The sequence below is a fragment of the Pseudopipra pipra genome, chromosome 1 (genome assembly GCF_036250125.1).
Source record: "Pseudopipra pipra isolate bDixPip1 chromosome 1, bDixPip1.hap1, whole genome shotgun sequence".
Lineage (NCBI taxonomy): Eukaryota > Metazoa > Chordata > Aves > Passeriformes > Pipridae > Pseudopipra > Pseudopipra pipra.
The window spans coordinates 146,956,690-146,977,304 of record NC_087549.1 but is presented as its reverse complement, the minus strand read 5'-3'; the positions used below and the strand labels follow the sequence as shown (position 1 = coordinate 146,977,304).

At 40.5% G+C, this 20,615-nt stretch overlaps 1 protein-coding gene across 1 annotated transcript; it reads left to right on the top strand.

Moving 5' to 3' along the window:
- The first annotated feature begins 4,808 nt into the window (after nucleotides 1–4,808).
- On the top strand, nucleotides 4,809–20,004 carry NOM1 (nucleolar protein with MIF4G domain 1). Its single transcript, XM_064638128.1, has 11 exons — nucleotides 4,809–6,041; nucleotides 6,816–6,940; nucleotides 7,876–8,071; nucleotides 10,056–10,379; nucleotides 10,893–11,003; nucleotides 12,109–12,276; nucleotides 12,855–12,976; nucleotides 16,755–16,887; nucleotides 17,257–17,388; nucleotides 18,092–18,201; nucleotides 19,056–20,004. Exons 1-11 carry the CDS (start codon nucleotides 4,860–4,862, stop codon nucleotides 19,231–19,233), a joined length of 2,781 nt encoding a protein of 926 aa, XP_064494198.1. The 5' UTR covers nucleotides 4,809–4,859; the 3' UTR covers nucleotides 19,234–20,004.
- Nucleotides 20,005–20,615: the final 611 nt, after the last annotated feature.

The window sequence follows — 20,615 nt, the reverse complement described above, 5'->3', positions numbered from 1 at the left end:
CTATATTATACATAATAACATAATGCATTAGAGGAAGTGAGATTAAGATGTAGAATGGCAACCAATATGTATAAATTGATCACATAGTTTCTGCACAAGTTACCCGATCCAGAGCTTGCTATCATCCTGGAAAGCCCTACAAAGACTGCATTCTATTTGACTCAGACACGTATCATATTTTTGCACGTTTAACAAAGCCTTCAGGAAAAACTTTTAAGTTTTTTTTTTTAAGCAGTAAGACTCTTGTTAACAGCTAGGAGCACCTCACTGAACTGAAAAACCTGCTGGAAGTTGTCCCTGAGAGCAATCATCTTAGATTCTGTATAAAAAAGACAGTGTTAGCAGTGGGATGCACAGTAACACTGCACTGTACTACTGGTGCAACTGCTCCTGTGTCAGTGGCACAGCACTTACTCTTGCCAGTGTTTCCACTTTTGCAGATAAATGACCAGGTAAAAGGTGATTTTAACAAAGTAACAGTAACTGTTTATTTTAGGAAATTTGTCGAATTCAACCATTCACAGGTATTTACTCTGGAGCAGTCACTCCTATCTCCAAGTATTCTTTTTCTAAAGTTGCCTTGTCAGAATCAAAGAAATAGCTAATAACAAATAATCTTCAGGGAACAGAATTACAATTGGTATATTAAAGCAAAGCAATTAAGAACAAAGGAGAAGGAACAGAGAGAAAAGGAAATGTCCCTTGGTATGTGTTTACAGCTTTTTTGATGAAAACTGCCTTATAAATGGAAATACAAGTGTTCCTTAGATAAGGTCAGTGCTTAGCACATAGTTAAGTCTCCCAGAGACATTTCTTGGCACAGAAGCTTTGATTATATAAATTTCATGCAGGAAATGCAAAGTGCTGTAATGTGAGACTTTGATCAATGGTACTGTTTTGATTTACAATTGTGTTTTTTTAAACTGTGATGTGCACAAAACACTAATTTAAAAGCTCATTTTAGTTGCAACCTACCTTTTCCTTTTAATAACAATAATGAGATTGCATTTTTTCAGTCATCCTTGTGTCACGTATTAGATAATCTCCTTATAGTTTAAAACTAAAAATGCTAATGGATTGGGGAAATGGGTTTCTGCTTTCACTCAGCATATCTGTCTTTTTTATGCTTGTCTTTTGGATCATTTATCTAAATAATAACCTTTAGTACCCACTCCTTCCTTCCAATGAACTAAAAGATATTAATGATTAAAATCAGTGAACACATCTTCTCCCTGCTCGAGTTTTGCCATCTGAGGTTTCCACTTTCAGCTGCTTCTTTTTTTGGAGGGGAGGGGGGGAGCTACAGACATCCCCTTTTGAGATATTCATATGGTTACTTCCTATTTTTTCTCAATCAAACAGCCTAAATTATTTTAAACTAACGTAGATCTCTCTTAATGAGTGTCACCAGTGAGCACGGACTGAAGGGACATTGATTTAGGGGACTAAAAGAGAACAATTACATGAAAACCTCAAAAAACAGTTTTTGGTCAGCAAATCTGTTGGGGCAGCCCCAGAAAAGAGGTAGTAATAAGCCCCTCAAGGGTAGGTGCTGTAGGTGGCAACTTTTCAGCAGACAAATCTGGAGATACAGGAGGATATATTTGTGTCTCAGAATTATGGAAGATAACTCATTTTGTTGTTACAAAAGCAGCACAGAGAAGATAAAAGAGCAGCCCAAGATCAGGTACAAAGACGGTGGAAACTGTGGGAGAAAGTCCCAGACATTTTTCTAGACTCTTTGTGTAGTTGGTTTTCATCATGTCTCGCTTCATCTGTTTAAAGACCAAGATTTCAGAAATTGCTTAGCACATAGACCCTGGGGCGGGGGGGAAACAAACCATTCCAAAACAAAAAACACCAAGATTCTAAGCAACAGGGATGTATCTTCAAAACACTAAGGAAATCGCTTTCATCAGCTACCAATATCTCCTAAAATAGGACTGAAGCACATCTGAGAGCCAACAACTTTGTACTGCCTTGAGACTCTGGAAAATGTTTTCCAGAGGAACAGTATCCTTCCACAGACAATCTTTCCCAGCAGACCAAATTTCAGTTCTGCTGATCCCAGTGGTGACAGTATGACATGGAGGGAAGCAGTACCTCAAGTATGTGCTGTGCTAGAGACTCACAGCAGAGTCTTCAAGTAACTTGCACTGTTCTGAGGCTCTCACTGACTGCAATAAATTCATTCTGGCATGAAATTTTTAGTCTGCAGAGCCAAAAAAGGCTTTGGATTTAAAGCCATATTCTTACATGAATCAGGCTATTTTCTCGATTGATAAGAACAAAGAACAACCTTTATGAGCTCAGTCTTTCTGGTGCTGCTTTGATACTTCCTGTGGCGATGAACATTCTCAATAGCTGCAAATTACAAAAGAGCCAGAAGCTACCTATGTGCATTATGTAGTCACTAAATCACATTTTCATGGCATGTGGGAGGTGACCAGGAGACAATAGCAGACAGCAATTGTATTCCACTCATTCTGCTGAGGGGTGAGAAATAATAATCCCTGAATATAATTTAATAGGAAAGGAAATCTGTTAACAAAGATTATCTCAGCAGGAAGCAACAATTCTATACGAACTCTCATTTCCAGTGAATTGTGCCATTATGCTCAATTTCACTGTAAATGTGAAACCTGCCCTTGTGGCTTGTTCTCTGCTGTGGGATCACTGTCAAAACAAGGAACAATACAAAATGTTCCCTCGATTCTGAATTCCTGTTTGGTAAGTGATGCCCATATGATGCGGAGACCTAAATGTGAAATGTGTAAAATGGAAACTGTGTTTCCTCCCTTTTCTGATATTTAGACAACATAGGAAATTTGGAAGAGTCATTGGCAGGAGTTTCTAATTTATTCACATTTTAGATCCTAAGAAGAATGTATTTACCAGGTACTCAAAGTCAAATTGGTAAATATAAAATAATAAACCATGATATTCTGAGATAGTCTCTAAAATATTTGTTGTATTTGTTTTGATATGGCATCATTAGATTTGAATGCAGGATTGGTTTATTAGCAGGTAATAATAATTCTACTTGTGTATTTTTTTGCAAAAGTAGCATGCCCATTTCCACTCAAATTGGGGATTATGGAGCTCAGCAAAATACATGTTTGTCATATTTTGCTTTATGACATGAAGCACTGAAGAAGGCAAATATTGGCACTTTCTCTCTTTGAAGATACATGAAATTTTGCATAATTGGAAAGCTCTGTTGCCCTGAATGACAAATTACACGATGAGACAGAAGGAAGATGCAAATCTCAAAGTTTTAAAAGCACCTAATATTTTCTCAAATTATATTCAGCTGTATTTATCTTGCATTCTGGCATGCTGCTGGATTACTATTATCAATAAATCTATAAATAAGATGCAAAATGCATGGAGCCATCTGTGCATGAATAAAGAGTGGCCCGGCAATAAATTACAGCATAATATATAGTTTAAAATGTAGCAAAGGGAATGCCTTGACAAATCAATGCAACGTATCTTGTCACTGAGGGTGAAAGATTCATTATGCATCACCCTTGAGAAAGCTAGATTTCTGAGGCATGGGTCATCTAGGACATATGATGTAATCAGAGAATATGGAAAAATGCATAGAAAGACACAACTAATCTTCAGAGTAATAAAGCCATATTAAATTTTTGGGTAAAATATAAGTCCTTCATTGTCCAAGAGAGGTCAGGAGTGCAACAACAACGAACAAAATGAAGCCTGACTTCCTATGGATTTGGTCCCCACAGGAGATTCAAGACCAAACCTTTTTCTGAAACTGGGTCATATGTGCTGGCTTTCAGTTATGTTTTTCTGGTGTCTGCTGAGGTCTGAGCTCATCTGGTGGCACTTTTTTCAGCCAAGAAATTCTTTGCTCTGTCCAGTTTTTTATGAAACTGGGGGAAATTCAGTGTTTTAAGAAACTCCGGGCATCTGCCCGACATGACTGGAACCAGCACGCACCCAGCAGGCTGCATAGCCCCGGAGCACAGCAAAGAGACTAAAAATAAGACCAACCAATTGGTTTTCCTGCTGACAGCAGCAAACCGCCATGGGACATTTAATTCCTGCTGATCACATAGACGACAGACAAGTTGTCACTGGCTGTGCAGAGCAGGGAGGATACGTCCCTGTGGCAGGGACACTTGTCCTGCACCCTGCTGCGGATGGAAATGTCCCAAGAGCAGCCAGCACTTCCACAGAGACCGTGGACGTTGTCTCTGGCACGCTCAGGAAGAGACACCTGAGCTTGGCAGGGTTGGAAGGGGTTTAAAATGTGGGTCTGGGCAGGTGGAGGAGAGGCCGGGATTCTGGTGTGTCTCAGCACCTCCAGCAGCATCAGCAAGAGCCTCGTGCCCAGTGGGGGCCTTGTGACCGCAGCCAGGGCTGTGAGAGACAAGTTGTTCCAGTCTCTGGTGTAAGATAGACAAGCCTTATGTTTTCTTTCTGGAGCATGTCCAGAGAAGGGCAATGGAGCTGGGGAAGGGTTTGGAGCACAAGTCCTATGAGGGGCAGCTGAGGGAGCTGGGGGTGTTTAGCCTGGAAAAAAGGAGGCTCGAGGTGACCTCATGGCTCTCCAACAACTGCCTGACAGGTTGTGGCCAGGTGGGGGTCAGTCTCTTCTCCCAGGCAACCAGCGACAGGACAAGAGGACATAGTCTCAAGCTGTGCCAGGAGAGGTTTAGGTTGGACATTAGGAAGAATTTCTTCACAGAAAGGGTGATTAGACATTGGAACGGGCTGCCCAGGGAGGTGGTGGAGTCACCGTCCCTGGAGGTGTTTAACAAAAGACTGGAAGTGGCACTCAGCGTCACGGTCTAGTTGACATGGTCATGTTCGGTCAAAGGTAGGACTCGATGATCTCGAAAGTCTTCTCCAACTTAATTGACTCTGGAATTCTTAAATGTATATATGCACAAAAGGGGGTATCTCCGGTGTGGGGTCACAAGGGTCCCTCCCCTTCAGAGCTGGGGCGGCCCGAGGCGCCGCCCAACAGGGGGCGCTGTGGCCACCATGGCGGCCGCGCGGCGGAAGAGGCGGTGCGGCCCTGCCCCAAGATGGCGGCGCCCAGGCGCGGCGTGGCGGCGGGCGGCGCGAAGGGGATGAGGCGGCCGGGGGCTGCCCGCGCCCGCCGCGGCGGCAAGCTGGACCGGCTGCGGCAGGCGGTGCACGACTTCGTGCAGGCGGCCGGCGACCAGCCGCCGCTGGCCCTGCTGAGAGACTCGGAGAGGCAGAGCCGCAGGAGCCGTCGGGACGCCAGGAAGGAGAAGCGCAGGCTCAAGCGGAGCCGACGGCGACGACTCCAACGCGGGGAGCTGGTGGAGGCTCCCGCCGACCCGGACAAGCCTGCTCCTGCCAAGCCGTACTCTTCTAAACCCGCTCCGGCCAAGCCTGCTCCGGTCAAGCCTGCTCCGGCTAAACATGCTCCAGCCAAGCCGGTTCCTGCCGCCCGCCCCGCAGCCCCGACCTCGCCCGCCGCCGGGAAGCAGCGGCCGGGTCCGGTGTCGGCACCAACATCGACAGCCCTTTCGGCCCCCTCGGCCGCCGCCGCCGCCTCGGCGCGGAAACGAGCCCTGCTGGAGGCCAACGAGGAGGAGGAGAAGGAGATCCGTCGGCTGGAGCGGCAGCTGGGGCTCGGGAAGCGGCGCAGGAAGCAGGAGGGGCCCGCAGCCGAGCGGGTACCGCAGAGTTTCCTGCGGGACGGGCTGGGATACGTGCTGGGAGCCCTAGGCACCCGGGCTGGGCTCAGCAGGCTGTGCGAGAGCAGCGACGACGAGGAGGAGGAGGGAAAGGAGAAGGAAACCAAGCCAAGGCCGCGGGAGCGCCCGCCGGAGCCGGAGGACGACGACGAGGAGGAGGATGATGAGGAGGAAGTGAAGGATGATGAGGAGGATCAGGAAGACGCCTCAGACCCCTCCGAAGGGGATGACGAGGAAGGACAGTGGGAGAACGAGAGCTCGTCCTCATCCCCCGAGAACGACGAGGAGCCAGAGGCCAGCGAGCTCCTGGAGCAGGAGGAGGATGAAGAGGAGGATGAGGTAGGAGAGGTGGGATGTTCGCCTCTGATAACACAAACCTGCTGCTCAAAGGACATGCGGCGACCAGAACACAGAGCAGAGTTACATCGCCTCTGTAAAGCACAGGTGTTTGCTGTCCAGTCGGGCCACGTGAAGTGTTGTCCTGGTTCAAAACCGCACCTGGCCCAGCAGCAGTGTTGACTTGAGAGATCTACCAAGACCTAGGGACAGCTGATAGACATGGAGAGCTGATAGACACCACCCCAAATCAGGATGGTGGCTGGTAATACCTAAGGCACGTGGGATCTGGAGCTATTCTGGCTTTAGAGTGTGAGAATATCCTTAAACGCTTCTGCTGTGGGCATAGACAGCTTGTGTTAAAATTAGCATCTGTCACACACCGAAGTGTTACTTCTAAATGATCCCAGAGGTCCCTGCCTGTGTTAGTTCTTGTAGCATGAGTGGAGGAGAGGAGGTCACACAGCCCTCATGGCGCTAACCTAAACTGTCACTGATAAAACCTGGGTAAAACATAGGATGTCAGGTTTTAGTAACCATAACGTAAAGAAAATTTCATGTATAGGGAAGAGGGGCTTTCCTGCTGTCAAGTTGGTCGTAAAGGGTAACTTCTTGCCTGCTTCTTTTCTGTATTTTGTTCCTTTGACGATGGTTATTAGATAGTAAGATTTATCTTTAAGGTTGGTGTAGTAATCTTAAATAGAAATGTATGTTGGTGTTCCAGTACTTAAGATCCTGGTTTCATCTGGTATCTTGTTTTCTTCTTTTCCTGGTAAGAGTCATAATCACAGTGCTACAAAGTATGTTCCCCCTCAAGTAAGGAGAGCTCAGGAGACACTAGATGACAAGAAAAGAGAAGAATTGGGAAGACTGAAGAAAATGGTGAATGGCCTCATTAATAGGTAATGTAATAAGGAAAGTTGTTAATCTTTCTGGTTCAGTGTGACAGTGCTCATCAGTCAAAACCAAGTGACAAGGATGTGACTTTTCTCTCCACAAGCTGATTTTAAGTTGGCAATCATGTCTGCTATTGTTAAGAATAATTATCTGTGTTGATATAAATTCTTCAAAGTTAGTCATTATAGACATTGAAAAATCTAGAAAATAAATTTAAGATTGGGCAGAATTCCACACAGCAGTTGCCTGCAAGTAGTAGGTATAATTCACTAAGTGTCAGTTGGAATATGCTTACAAAAAACCCTCAGTGTGAGCTTTAACTCCTTCCCAAAAAAACCTGGTTTTTTTTTTTTTTAATTATTAAATTTCTCCAGCACTATGACTGAGAAGGAGCAACACTTCCTAAATTAAAGTACTTCAGAACAGAAAAAAATAATGAACATTCATTGTAATTTTAGAATATTTTTTAAATAAGAAATCTAATGGCATTTTATCTGTTATCTGTAATATGCAGACTAGAGTTTGTTCAGTCATTCGAAATTTGATACACCTTGTATGTTACAGTAGGAATTATTTGCATAGTTCATTTCTTCAAAGACTGTGATGTGCTATAGTTACAACTGCTAAGCACAGTCTGTTTTCTTAATAAATCTGTTTGGTGTGACAATAAGCACATCAACAGTGCTTTATAAGTGCTGCTAATGTGTTTTTACATGTAAATATTTTTTAAAAAGCTACACCAGAATTAAATATATTACTTTTTTAGTTTAGTGAGCACAGAAAAATACAAAAGGCTCCTTCCAGTCATTTTTTCAATCTTAAGTCTTTTCTTAAGCCACTCTAATTTCTCTAAAAAAATTATTGTTTGCTGGGTAAACTCAAAATTGTGGAACTGTGTAAAGAGAAGAGAAAGTGAACAATGGATTTTGTTTCTCCATAGGTTGAGTGAACCAAACTTGTCCTCCATTAGTGGACAGATGGAAGAGCTCTACATGGCCAACAGCAGAAAGGACATGAATGACACTCTGACAGATATTCTCATGAACGCCTGTGTCACTGCGGTTGCCATGCCTACGAGGTTGGTGATGGAGCATGTCCTTTTGGTTAGCATTCTTCATCACAATGTAGGAATTGAGGTAATTCTTGTGTCTGGGACTAATTTTGTTTAATAATACACAATGTAGAGTGTTTTCCTTGATGTTTTGTTTTGATTGCCGTGTCATTTTTAAATGCGTGTCACTAAAAAGCATCTTTAGTTGAGTTTCATCAATAATTGTAACTTATTTGCAAGGTGTCCACAAGTGAAAGGGTCCAAGTCTGTTGCTTTATCTGATTTTATTTCCTCCACGAGTTACCACTGGTCAGCTTTAAAACCACCATTTTTTCATCAAAATCTTTCTGCATCCAGGAACCAAAAATTTTTAAACTTCAAATTCTCCCCCCTTTAATTACACTAATCCATTTCTATTCTCTTGGGTATTTGAGGGTATCGATTTTGAATTATGTGTATCCAGATAAGAAAAGTGTTACAGTTACAGAAGCCCTTTCACATTGCTGGAAATAAGTTCTTTTCTAACCCAAATCATCAGTGGAATTAAGCAGGTATAATAATGCTCCGGAATATAAAAAACTTCAAAAAGCATGGTAGTTTTGGGGGGAATTTTCTTTTGTGTTTTTAAGCCTGATGAATAATTGAGAAAAAACCTCTTTTGCTTACTGTTAGGGAAATGCTGAAGCTACTGATGTCAAAGATTTTAGCTAATTTCAATGAAATGTCTGTCAGGGAACTGAGGTGCTTTAGCACCATGTTCCCATCAAATTACACTTTTTTTTTTCCTACATCTCAATGCAAAAGGTGTATGGATGGAAGTTCTTGGGTTTGTCATATAGGCCTGAATACTGGCTCTGAAACCATATTAAATATCAGATGGATGCAATTACAGCAGCTTTCTCCATGCAGCCTTGATACTAAACTTTTATTTTGTCACCCTTCTGCTTGAATGGCAGTTCTGACTGGAAATATAATGTAATACTACAAAGCTGTATTAAGAACAGAATCAAAATCTTCTCAGAAGTTGAAACTTTGCAAAATACCTGGTGATGAGGTTTAGATACAGATATACTAATTGGTAGATGATATCCAGCCTATGTTCTGTACCACTGGCTTGATTACACAGCACCTTTGAATCCAAGACTGAAGTATTTCAGTTTATTATAAAACCCCATTTTTTTTCTGTAAAATAAATGTAGAATATGCATTACATGAAAGTGTGATAGTACAGCTGGATTGAAGATTAGGTTGAGCAATGCAGAAGCTGAAATTCCAGTAGCTGTGTTTATACATTTGTGCAGTCATAGGATAGTTAAAACCTGAGCTAGTCAAGGCTTGTAATGCAAGTCAGTGCTGCTGCTGGGACTCCTGGTTTTCATAAGTCAGCAGGTTTTAACACCATAATAATGGGTAGAGTCTTGTTTAGCAGCAATGTTTTGGTATGCTTTCTAATTCCAGTCTTGAGCATCAACCCTCTCTTCAGAAATACAGAGATTCCAGAATTTCTTTTCTAAACTGTATCATTGACAAATGGCTAAGAATTATCCCCACTTCAAAATCAGCCTAAGCTGTGAAAACTCGGTATTTTGGGGGTTGTTTCACAATATTATTTTTTATCCCCCTGTTAAGGATTTTGTTCTGGAATGCTGAACTCAGTGATGTGTTTGGCTTTTGATATACAGCTTTTACTGGATGAATGACTAGCAGTAGCAGCATGCTAGCCTGACAGCTGGAAAATTGCTTATATCTGTCCATGAAAATTATGTAAACAAATGCTGATGTATGTGTACTGTAAGTTTATAACGTGTTTTTCTTGCGCAGGCTTTAAAAGACAACTGGATGTCATATATGAGGTGTAAATAACATAAACCTTTTTGAAAACATCACACCACTTAGATGTTTGTGCATGCAAATTTAGAACATCCGTAATAGTTGAAAGGAGCAACAATATTTCTTTAAAATCAACAGTGGCAGTGACCCAAAAATAAATGTTTTACAGATGTCTGTAAAATCTACTTACAGTTAACTGCTGGATGTTTTTTTTCTCCCTTTAATGGAATTGCTGCCAGGTCGGTGCTCACTTTTTGGAAGCTGTGGTGAAGAAATTTGATGAACTCTGTAAAAGTGATGCTGAAGGGAAAGAATGTGAAAATCTGCTTGCCTTGATTGCTCATCTCTATAACTTCCATGTGGTTCATTGCCTGCTGATCTTTGATATTCTGAAAAAGCTTGTTAGCACTTTCACTGAGAAAGAGATTGAGCTGATTTTGTTTCTTCTGAAAAACGTGGGCTTTTCCTTAAGAAAAGATGATGCTTTGGCTTTGAAGGAACTGATTACCGAAGCCCAGAGGAAAGCAAGCACAGCAGAGAAGAAATTCCAGGATCAGACTAGGGTATGTGTGTGTTTTTAAGGATTTTATCATCTCAATAGACTTTAATAAGTACCTGGATACGTTACTTAAATTAGAAAAATATTTTCTGCTATGTTCTACTTATGTTCTAAATTACCATTAGTGTTTGGTTGTTGCATTAATTTATTTGCATTCTTCTTTTCTGTCTTGCTTTGTTATTACTTAGGACACAGACACCAAAATGCTTGTGATGGTGACACAGGGCTGTTTTATGTCTTATGCAATGGACAGGGCTTCTGTTTGATGATACTTTGTACACTTCAAAAAATGGTCACTGAGACGTGGTGTTTGACAGATTAAGCTTTGAGTTGAAGCTTGTACACAAATTAATATAATAGGGGTAAAGTAAACATCCATTTGTAGTCATGTAATCTAAAACCTTTGTTTCCAGCTGAGCTGCTTATTCTCACAGAGTTGTAGTTTCAAAGTACACTCTCTACGGTATTTAATAAACCCACAGCACATAACCCACAGAAACATTTCTTTTCCCGATAGGTTCGTTTTATGCTGGAGACTATGTTGGCACTAAGGAATAATGACATGAGGAAGATCCCTGGTTATGATCCTGAGCCAGTTGAAAGACTCCGCAAGTTGCAAAGAACACTGGTGAGAACTTTCTTGGCATGTGTAGCCCAGTTATCCTTAAACCAGGAGTAATTATCTGTATTGTATGCTGGCTTGATGGACTGTAGTATTTTAATTCATTTAACAGTCTGAAACTGGCGGACAGAAATCACTTCTTATATCATTAACTTTTATCTCCTTGTCCAGCCTTCGGCAGAACAGTTTGAGAAAGGACATAAATACTTAGCCAAAGACTTTGCCTCAAAGTCCTATAAAAGGTATATGAAAAAGATTGTTAGATGTTTAATGATTGTGTAGAAGAAATGAGTCAATATGACAAATTCTGGTTCTGGATGTGCACACCTGCTCCTTGCTTCACCAGAATTATTTTGGAAGTCTAACACTTCAGAAAAGCTGGATGTTCCTTCTTCTTGGTTGGTTTTTTTTTTCTTTTTTTTTGTGACAGAGGGCAGTTTGTCTAGAACAACCCAGTATAAAAGGGATGAAAGTAATTTATAAATGGTGGATGTGCATATTAGTATAATAGGCCAGACAAAAACAAGCTAGGTAACCTAGTTTGTAGAATTTCCTCTCTTAAATTTTCACGGTCTTCCTGATACACTTCTAGACTCTTTTGTTGAAAATTCTTATTTTGTTCAAAGAGTTTAACATTTTTGTTATTTGAACTGTGCAGAACTTAAGGCAGTTTCTTGTGTTGTTTTATTTAATCCCAAGTGTTCAAAAGGAAAATCGTGACCAGATTGTAAGATGCTGCAAATCATCGGTATCAGCATTGTCAGAATTCCAGTCAAATTTTGTGAATGGAAGATGGCTACTTTTTCATTTATTATCTCCTTTTTAAAATTAAAAAAATATCAAGAGCTTCTACATGTAGATTTAGCCAACTTTTTGAATTTCAAAAATTACAGCATACGGGGAGCTTGTAAATCCTTTTCAGGCTGCTGACTGAAACAAAGGTTGGGCAGGAAACACGGGAAGACCTTTATGGAGATTAACTTACCTGTTTAAAGTATTTGTTTAAAAGTAATTTTAAGTAATTAAAATATTTGTTGTTTTCTTTAAAAAAAAAAAAAAGTTTCAAATAAAAGCTTTTGTGTTGGTTTTTGTTTGTGTTTTGTTACTCCAGGTTCGCAGCGGGGGTTCGGGAAGAGACACTCAGCTCCGCGTCTCCCTGGAATCTCTGCTCAGTGCCGAGCAGGTTGGTCGGTGGTGGATCGTGGGGTCATCCTGGAGTGGAGCACCAATGATCAGTGATACAAACAGCAGGACTCAGCAAAAACTGCATTTAGGAAAGGTAAATCCAGGCAGTTACAAGTCTTAAGTGTTTGTGATCTTTTGAAGGTTCTTCATACAGGTGAATAAGTTCATTTCAGAGCCCACCAAAAAAACTTTCACGGACACTTGTAAGACTGTAAATTCTGCTGTTATGTTTTTTAAAATGTACTGATGCACTTCACAAAAGCTATTACTACAAATATTTTGGTATAGCTTGCTGTTTCTTATCCTGTGGAATTGCAGAAGTGAAAGAAGAGACTTGGTTTAGAAGTGGATTTGCTAGTAGTGTTGTCTATCTGTGGCATATATCCAAGCTGATTCTAAAAGTAATGTGGTGAGATGGTCATGGTGACTTACATCAGAGAAGCACATCTTAAAAAATGATTGGCACAATTAAAATGGATTAAAATGTATTTCCATATTTGAAAAAGCTCCTGATGATGCCCGTGCCTCTGGACAAAAGCTCAGGACCTTTGGATTGCTGATTCATAGTTTACTGGAGAGCTTCATTAGTGGTATTATTCAAGGCTGCACAGAAGTAGCTTTCTTAAATCAAGCATAATTCATAACTATAATAGCATATAACCTTATTTTCAGGTGAGTTCAAAGATAATGGAGCTTGCTCGGAAGCAGAGAATGAACACTGATATCAGGAGAAGTATTTTTTGTGTCCTGATGACAAGTGAAGACTTCATGGATGCCTTTGAAAAGCTGCTCAAGTAAGTACAGACTAGAACAGAAGACAGCCCAGAACTAAAAATAGCATTGAATGGGTTGGAAAAATAGCATTAAATGGGCTTAAGAGCATTTAATTGATAGTACAATTAAAAGAAGTGAATAGCTAGGGATCCATGTAGGGTGAAAGGGTAGGAGAAGGGACCAAAACCCTGTTATAAGGGCTAATGGGGGCAGGCAGAACTGACTGGCAGTCAGAGGAAAGGTGTAGCTCCTGTTCTTGTCACTCATGGCTATAACTGTGATTTACGGCATCTTTTGGCGTAAGGAGCCTGTATCTTTTTGCATTGGAGCTGTGTCCCAGTCCAGTGGATGGAAGGCTGTTGCAGGCTTGGTCCCTTACAGAGACAGACCAAAAGACCCTGCAGAACATCTCTTGGTTTTGTAGCTGGATTTCCATGGTTTCTGTACTTCTGCCACTTCCCTGACTTCTTGCCACCTTGTTAAGCCATCTTGTAGGTCTCTGCCCATACTTGCATGACCTGGTAGTGTTCTAGCACCCCCACTTCCCTCTTGCAGAATTTATTAGCTTTGGCTTTGCTCCAGGGTCACATTTTGCATTGACCAGTTTCCTTCCCCCTTGGCAAACAGCTCTTTAGAACAAGATGTGATCAGGGAAAACCTCAAACTAACCTATTCTTTGTGTTTGTCAGAATATTAATTGTGAGACTATTAAGTAAGTGGGAAGGGAGAGATCAGGTCTGAACTTTTCTGTCACAGCCTTGTAATTCAAAGGAATTGTTTTGCCAGGGTGGCATGCAATTATTTAATTTGCTTACCAAACCAAAACAGACTTTGTAATAAAGTCAACTAATATTTGATTAAATGCCACTTCTGCAAAACACAGCTTGAATTTAAGACTGTGATGGAGTCATTCCAATATCATAATATGGCCTGTTCAATTAAAAGAAATTAGCTGCTGCTGCTGCAGCTCTTGCCAAGACCTGGTAGCTCAATTTGCAAATTGGGTTTGACTCTCATCTGTACTATTTAAACTAGTACACAAATCTGAATACATACAGGCTTGGCAGAAAAAACCTCTGCAAATTGCCTGGTGTGTGTTGGTAAGGATTTTGTACAGCAAACTCAGAGAGGGGAATTCCCTAATCTGCCCACATCTGGCAGAGTATAGTGGAAAGTACACAGAACTGTCAGTGAAGGAATTAATTTCAATGTGAACATGTGTTTCAGAGTGTATGGGAATTTATATTCATATGTTTGATGTCAGTCTCATGAGGAAGAGCATATAAAGAAGTATTTTAACTGTTCTTGTTGATTGACCTTCTGCTAGGTCTGCTGGCAGAGTTGAGGTGTGGCTAAAGGATAATTTAAACTATTTAAAATCCGGGCTGCTGTAGTTTTGCTAGTTCTTCTCCTCCTTACTGCAAATGAAAGCAATTAGTTTGAAGCCAGAACAGTTCCCTGAAGTGGCTCAGCTTGTGATTGCAGAGGAGTCAATGTAAAGGGAGGGTTGGGAAATCACTGGAGACAAAGAAGAGAGCGAGCAACTTGATCTTCATGAGCTTGAAAGGCCACACCTCCTTCACACCCACAGTTTCACTCAGGAGAGGAAGTGAAGCTGCTTCAGTTTGATGGAGAGGCAGTTTTAAAAGTTGTTTGGTAGAGATAAGGAATGTGAGAAACTTTGCATCACAGAAGATATTAACACTTTTTAAGAGGCTCACTTATCCCGTTGTAGTGGGCTGTGTAATTCAGGATACTACGAAAGTGATTGTATGTACTGAAATAATTTGAGCTGACTTTTAAAAGGTGGGTTTGAGAGTTGCTAATTTTGATCTGAAGGCAGTGATAGTCTTGGACTTCAGCTGGTGACAACTAACCCACTTAGAGGCAGGCTTCTGCTGGCAGTAAATAACCTACATCAGAGGCAGTTATCCCATATAATGGTGGGAAATTCTTAAAGCAATCAACACATACGAGTCCGTGGGAATACTGTAACTCATGAATGATTTAATTGGTGAGGTGGTTGCACATTCTTTATCAGATATTTTTGGGTTTATGAAATCTGTACAGGTTTATGCTGAAGCTCAGCAGTGAAAGACAGTCCAGACTCTTCAAATTTAAATACTTAGGAATGCTAGGTCTGAAAAGATACAATACTGCTAGTTCTATGAAAAAGTGAAGGTAAGAACAAAACTGAATATCCAAGTGTTGTTACTTGGTTACAACTGTCTGGCAACATGAGTATTTCCTAAATAAGCAAGTTATGATAGAAGTGATGATAAAGAAGGAAAAAGAGAGTGTACCAAATTAGTAATTACAGTGTAACTTCACGAGTCATCTATTAAAAGCATGTCCAGTGGCTGAAAACCTGTATATTTGTAAAAAGCCCTTTTAGTTGCTCTGTACTAAAATCAGACAGAACTTGGCTGATGAGGGAGCAGGTGAGTTATATCACAGACACAGCACTCACAGTGATGGTCTCTTTTGGAGAAGCAGACTTCTAAGTTTTCACTGCTCATTAGCAATCAGCCTAGAAATCATCACAGATTTTCCTATTGTAAAACCTTAAATTCTGTGGAGTTTTGGCTTTAACAGAGAAAAATACTGCTGGTTATCTGGTGTGTCTGTGATCAAATGCAATGCAGATGTCTGGGGGTGTATACAAACGAGGGGTAGTAGAATCAAGCAATGACAAAGTACTCTGCAGGCAAGTTCCAGTGGAGTCAAACCTGGTTAGAAAGTATGCTTGCGTTGTACTAATGCCATGTGAAACTTGAGCTTGAAGCAATGAGAAGAATTTTGTTTGATATTTTTCAGATTATAATACGAAGCATTTTTCATTTTAATTGGTTTTAATGCTGCCAAGCATTTGGCAGCCCTAGAAGTTAAATCATATTATTCACAGACCAGGTGCATTGCCAGTTAGTTACCATTCCCTGCCAAAGTGTCTCAGCCCTCCTTTAGACTGGAAGGCTGTTCAGTGCTTGGCCTTCATACAGAGGCAGCCAACATAAGTACTCAGAGATACTGTTTTCTTCAGGCTTTTTTCTAAGGTGCTTTGAAATCACTGACTGCATCCTCTTAGCCTGCTATCAAACAAAAATGGATTTCAAGTATGATGAAGTTGACATACAGATTAAAAAAATTCATATCACCAATGAAGTAGGAAAAACACCTTAGAATATTTTCTTATCCCTACTAAGTACCACGGAAGTGAAGCACCCTGGACGTGTTTCTCCAGATAGGCTTACAGTGAATCCAAAGGCTGTTTTTCCTCCCATGGCCATAGGTACAAGTGTGAGATAACAGCAACAAGGCCCTACAGTTCTTGTTCCACTGTTTAACCTTTGTAGCGGTATCTGTGCAGCAGCATTTGCTGCAGTCCTACTGCTGTGCTCAAAGGCACAACCATAGTAACTGTGCCCTCTCCTCTATTTTAGTTTGTGGAGAGCTACAAACATGGAGTGGGCTACCTTTCCTTCCAACAGGGAGTGATTACACTTGCATCATTCCACTTCTGTCTGTTGAGGTCTTGCTCTTGCAGCTACTCCTTTAACACCCATAATATTGTAGCATTTCCACATTGCCATACCAGGATATTGGTTTATCTCTCAGTCCTAAATTTTTGAGTCCATTCAGTACTTTAAAGGCTTCATAAGAACTTTATAACAAGTAAAATTTAATGTGATGTTTGGAGGGTTTTTTAAAGTATTACTCTCAGATGTCGACTGTAGCTCTTACTTTGCATCAGTAATTTTTTCCTTACTAAATGATTCTCATCCTCTTGCTAAATTTTAGGCTTGGACTGAAAGATCAGCAGGAGAGAGAAATAGTTCATGTCGTCCTGTACTGCTGCTTACAGGAGAAGACATTTAACCCCTTCTATGCATTTTTGGCTAACAAGTTTTGTGGATATGAAAGACGATTTCAGGTAAAGAAAAACCTGTTCCTTCTTTGGTTTAGTGTCATGACTGTGGTTAGGAAAACAATTATTAAATACCTGAGGATGGATGCATGCCTGTTAGGATCTTGATCCCAGGGAAAAATTCTGCTGGTATAGCTGTGCATTCAGGAAGGCATACTTGTGGTCAGATATGAGTAGGAAATAAAATGACTACTGGAGAAGGTTTACTTTCTTCTGTTTCATGCATTTTAAAAGAATTGGAACAGTCTGATCAAGCATTTCTGTTAATTAACAGAGGGCTCGTAAAGAATAGAAGGTCAATAGGTTTGTTATGTTGTTACTCATTTAAACAGCTGCTTGATTTGTAGGATTACTTTTTTTACCTTTGACCCCTAGGTGACATTTCAGTTCAGTATTTGGGACAAAATCAGAGACTTAGAAAACCTGTCAGCTGCTGCCATCTCCAACTTGGTTTCACTGTTGGCTCACTTAATAAGGACAAAGTCACTGCCACTTTCAGTTCTCAAGGTTGGTGTGTCTCTTTCCAAATCTTTCTTTGTTTTCCTTCCTTTTTCTAGTTCTGTGGAAGGTGTGTTTTCTCTCTTACCTAGATGGTACTTTAGCTGATTATGCTGAGACAAAATTTGTTCGAAGCTTAGCAAATTATTCCATTTGATTACAGTAGTGCTGTCATTTGGGGAAAGGAGAACCTGTGGTGACCCGGGCATACAGCAAATCTACAGTTTTAAGATTATTTTCTTTAGAGTATCCAGAGTTGGAACTGAGGCTCCTTCATTAACAGGCTCTAGCAGTGGATTTTGTGCTATGATTTTTAGCTGATGTTGATTTTTATTAGACAAGAAAGGAAATCTACTGAGCATCTGGATTTCAGAATGGAAAGTCCATAGAATCTTATTATAAGAATAGTTGAAATTAAACAGGCAATTAAATGGATTGTCCTAGGTACTTATGAAGTATTTACCTACTTGATAGATTACATCTGGTGTTCTGGTACTAGTAGACTTCTATTCCTTAGAAGATTCTCTGCTTTCCTTATTGATTGGCTTTTGGAGGCAGCATTCTCAGCTAATTCTTCTGTGCCAAAGTCAAGACTCAGTATATGCAGAGGCCAGTTGGTGTGCTAAGAGCTGATCATTTGCTGTTCATTTAGAAGAGAAGACAGCTGTTTGAAATATTTGAATTAATCTAATTCTCTCCCTCTGCCTACCAGGTAATTGAATTTAGTGAACTAGACAAACCCAAAGTCCGTTTCTTGCGACAAGTATTAAGCACACTGTTAATCAAAGCAGATGCTGAAGAACTGACTGACATTTTTATGAGGTAAGTGATCAGAGAGATCTCCAGGGAACCCTTGTTGGGGAGTAATTAGGAAGATAAGAAGTTTGCTTATTTTGTTTGGAATTACACGATGCCTTTTCCACACATCAGCCATCCCTTAAAAGTCAGCTCTCCTGGGTGAGTGCAGGAAGTGTATCACTTGTGTGTTGGCTCAGGCTCTGACAGAGATGCAGCATAACGAGTGTTACACAAACTAAAGCTTTCAAATATTCAATGTATCATGTTGGTGAAAGAACTTTCATGAGCTCTGTAATTACCTGCTTCCCCTGTTGCTGTACCATGTGTGTGCAATGGGATTCACTCTGCCAGCAGTCATTGCTAGGAGGTATGTTAAGAAGGAAAAATAAAGTAGTACTAATGAGGGAGAGGTTTGGGGGATTTCTTTATGGGGTTTTCATCAACACTGTCTGAAAAATCTTATTTTTGATATGAGACTGGGTGGCCTGAAGAGGCTGGGAAATCTCCATCCTTGAAGATGCTGAGGACTTGAGTGGATAAGACTTGCAATGTCACATGAAGCAAGAAGAAATTAGGTGGTGACCTTTTAACACAAGGAAGTTTGAACACAGTGTTTGCCTCATTTTTTGCTGTAATGTAATTGTTTACTTAAAGCAAGTCTGAGGCTGCAGTATTCTATTTTATTGTTGAGGGCCAGTTGTATGTTGAGTGTTTGGGCTGTTTGCCAAACCAGACTTGGTAATTTGAAAGCCTCTTCAATAAAGCTCCTTTTATAGGTTGGGGTTTTTCTATGTCTCTATTTGAAGAAGATGAAGAAAATTAAGAAACTTCTGAAATGGCAGAAGAGTAAATAATATTTTTTATCTGTATCTTTACAGGGTATCAGACAACCCCAAACTGGGAATGCTACGGGAAGGCTTGAAACTCTTCCTTACCCACTTCTTACTGAAACATGCACAGGCCCAAAAGAGTGCTGAAGAAGCTAGCTTGTTAAAAGAAAGAGTTGAAGTAGCAACCAAGGCTTTGGAGGCAAAAGAACCCAAACTGAAGCTATAGTTCTGTTTTTCTGATAAAACATACAGAAAAATATTTCAGACCCAAATAATTGAGAATGAGGAGGGCCATTTTACTCTAAAGGATTCATTTTTTAATGTAAATATAGTTACTTTGCTCTACACACTAGTGAGAGCTTTAATTGAAGGGGATATGAGGCCTTTTTGAAGAAAGGGAAAATATATTTTTGTCATGTCCCTTTTTGATACAAGTGCTTCGTGTTGATAGTTGGTATCTGGAGAAGAGGCTGAATTTCTCTTCCATGATACTCTCAGTCAGCAGCAGTGTTCTGCATTGCACATTCTAACCTTTTGAAATTGTAAAATAATGGCACCATAAATAATAAAGAAGCAACCTTAACTAAAGGCACTTGCCTAAAGAAAGGGGCCACTAGATGGCACAAGTACTGGTGAGTCGGTTTGGGAAGAAATCAACTTTTTTCTTAAAGTGTTGGAAGTTATTTGCTAATTCTGTGAATTGTTTCCCTGACTGTTGGTCAGGAAAAAGATCTTCAGTTGGATTCAAAGCTCTCGTAAAGTGACTTGAAGATCTGACTTTGCCCAATTATATTGGGTTTAGACATCACAGCATAATTTTATTGCATTTTTTTGGCCTGTTTTCCACAGCTTTAGAATTGGAGTTGCCTAATCACTTATGTAAAAAAGATAAAGAATATCATCAATATGAATATTTAATAAGAGAACACCTTCTTTAAGAATTTGCTTACATCTTCCAATCAGATGATTAAAATAAATGGTGTACATTTCTGTATAACACACTGTTAATGGTTTGTTTCTTTTGTCACCTTACCACTACACGTTAAACTGCCGTTTTTCTAAATGCTTTGCTTTTTGTATTAGCTTTATTCTAGCTGGCCTGGCAGGAAAGGAATGACCTTAAATTGGGTGGAGAGGGAAAGTACTTTATTGTCTGCGATGTACATCTACATGATCTACTTATGTTGGAGCTGTTGGCCCTATTTCTGTAGCCAGGCTGGCCTCTGGTGTTCAAGAGGCCACCTATGGTGCCTCCTAATTGCATTTGATACCAATTGATCTGTCCCTGTTGGGAAAAATTATTTTTTAATCCAATTGTTGAATGTAGAATCCTTTGCTTGCTCAGGTGTGTGAGTAATGTTTTCAGGCGGAGTAGTGCTTCCCCCAGGAGCCAGGGAGCTGTTTTTCCTCACCTTTCCTCTGTAGGGAGCAAGGTGTTCTGGGAGCAGAAAGATCCACTTTCAAAACCCCAGGTTACACTAGCAAGGTAACAACTAACACAGAAGAGAATTACTATCAAAAGAACAAAGCAAGATGCTTTTTTTCCTCATGTTTCATATCATTGGCAGCTTTTAAGAGTACAAAACTGTCCACTTCCCTGCAGTTGCA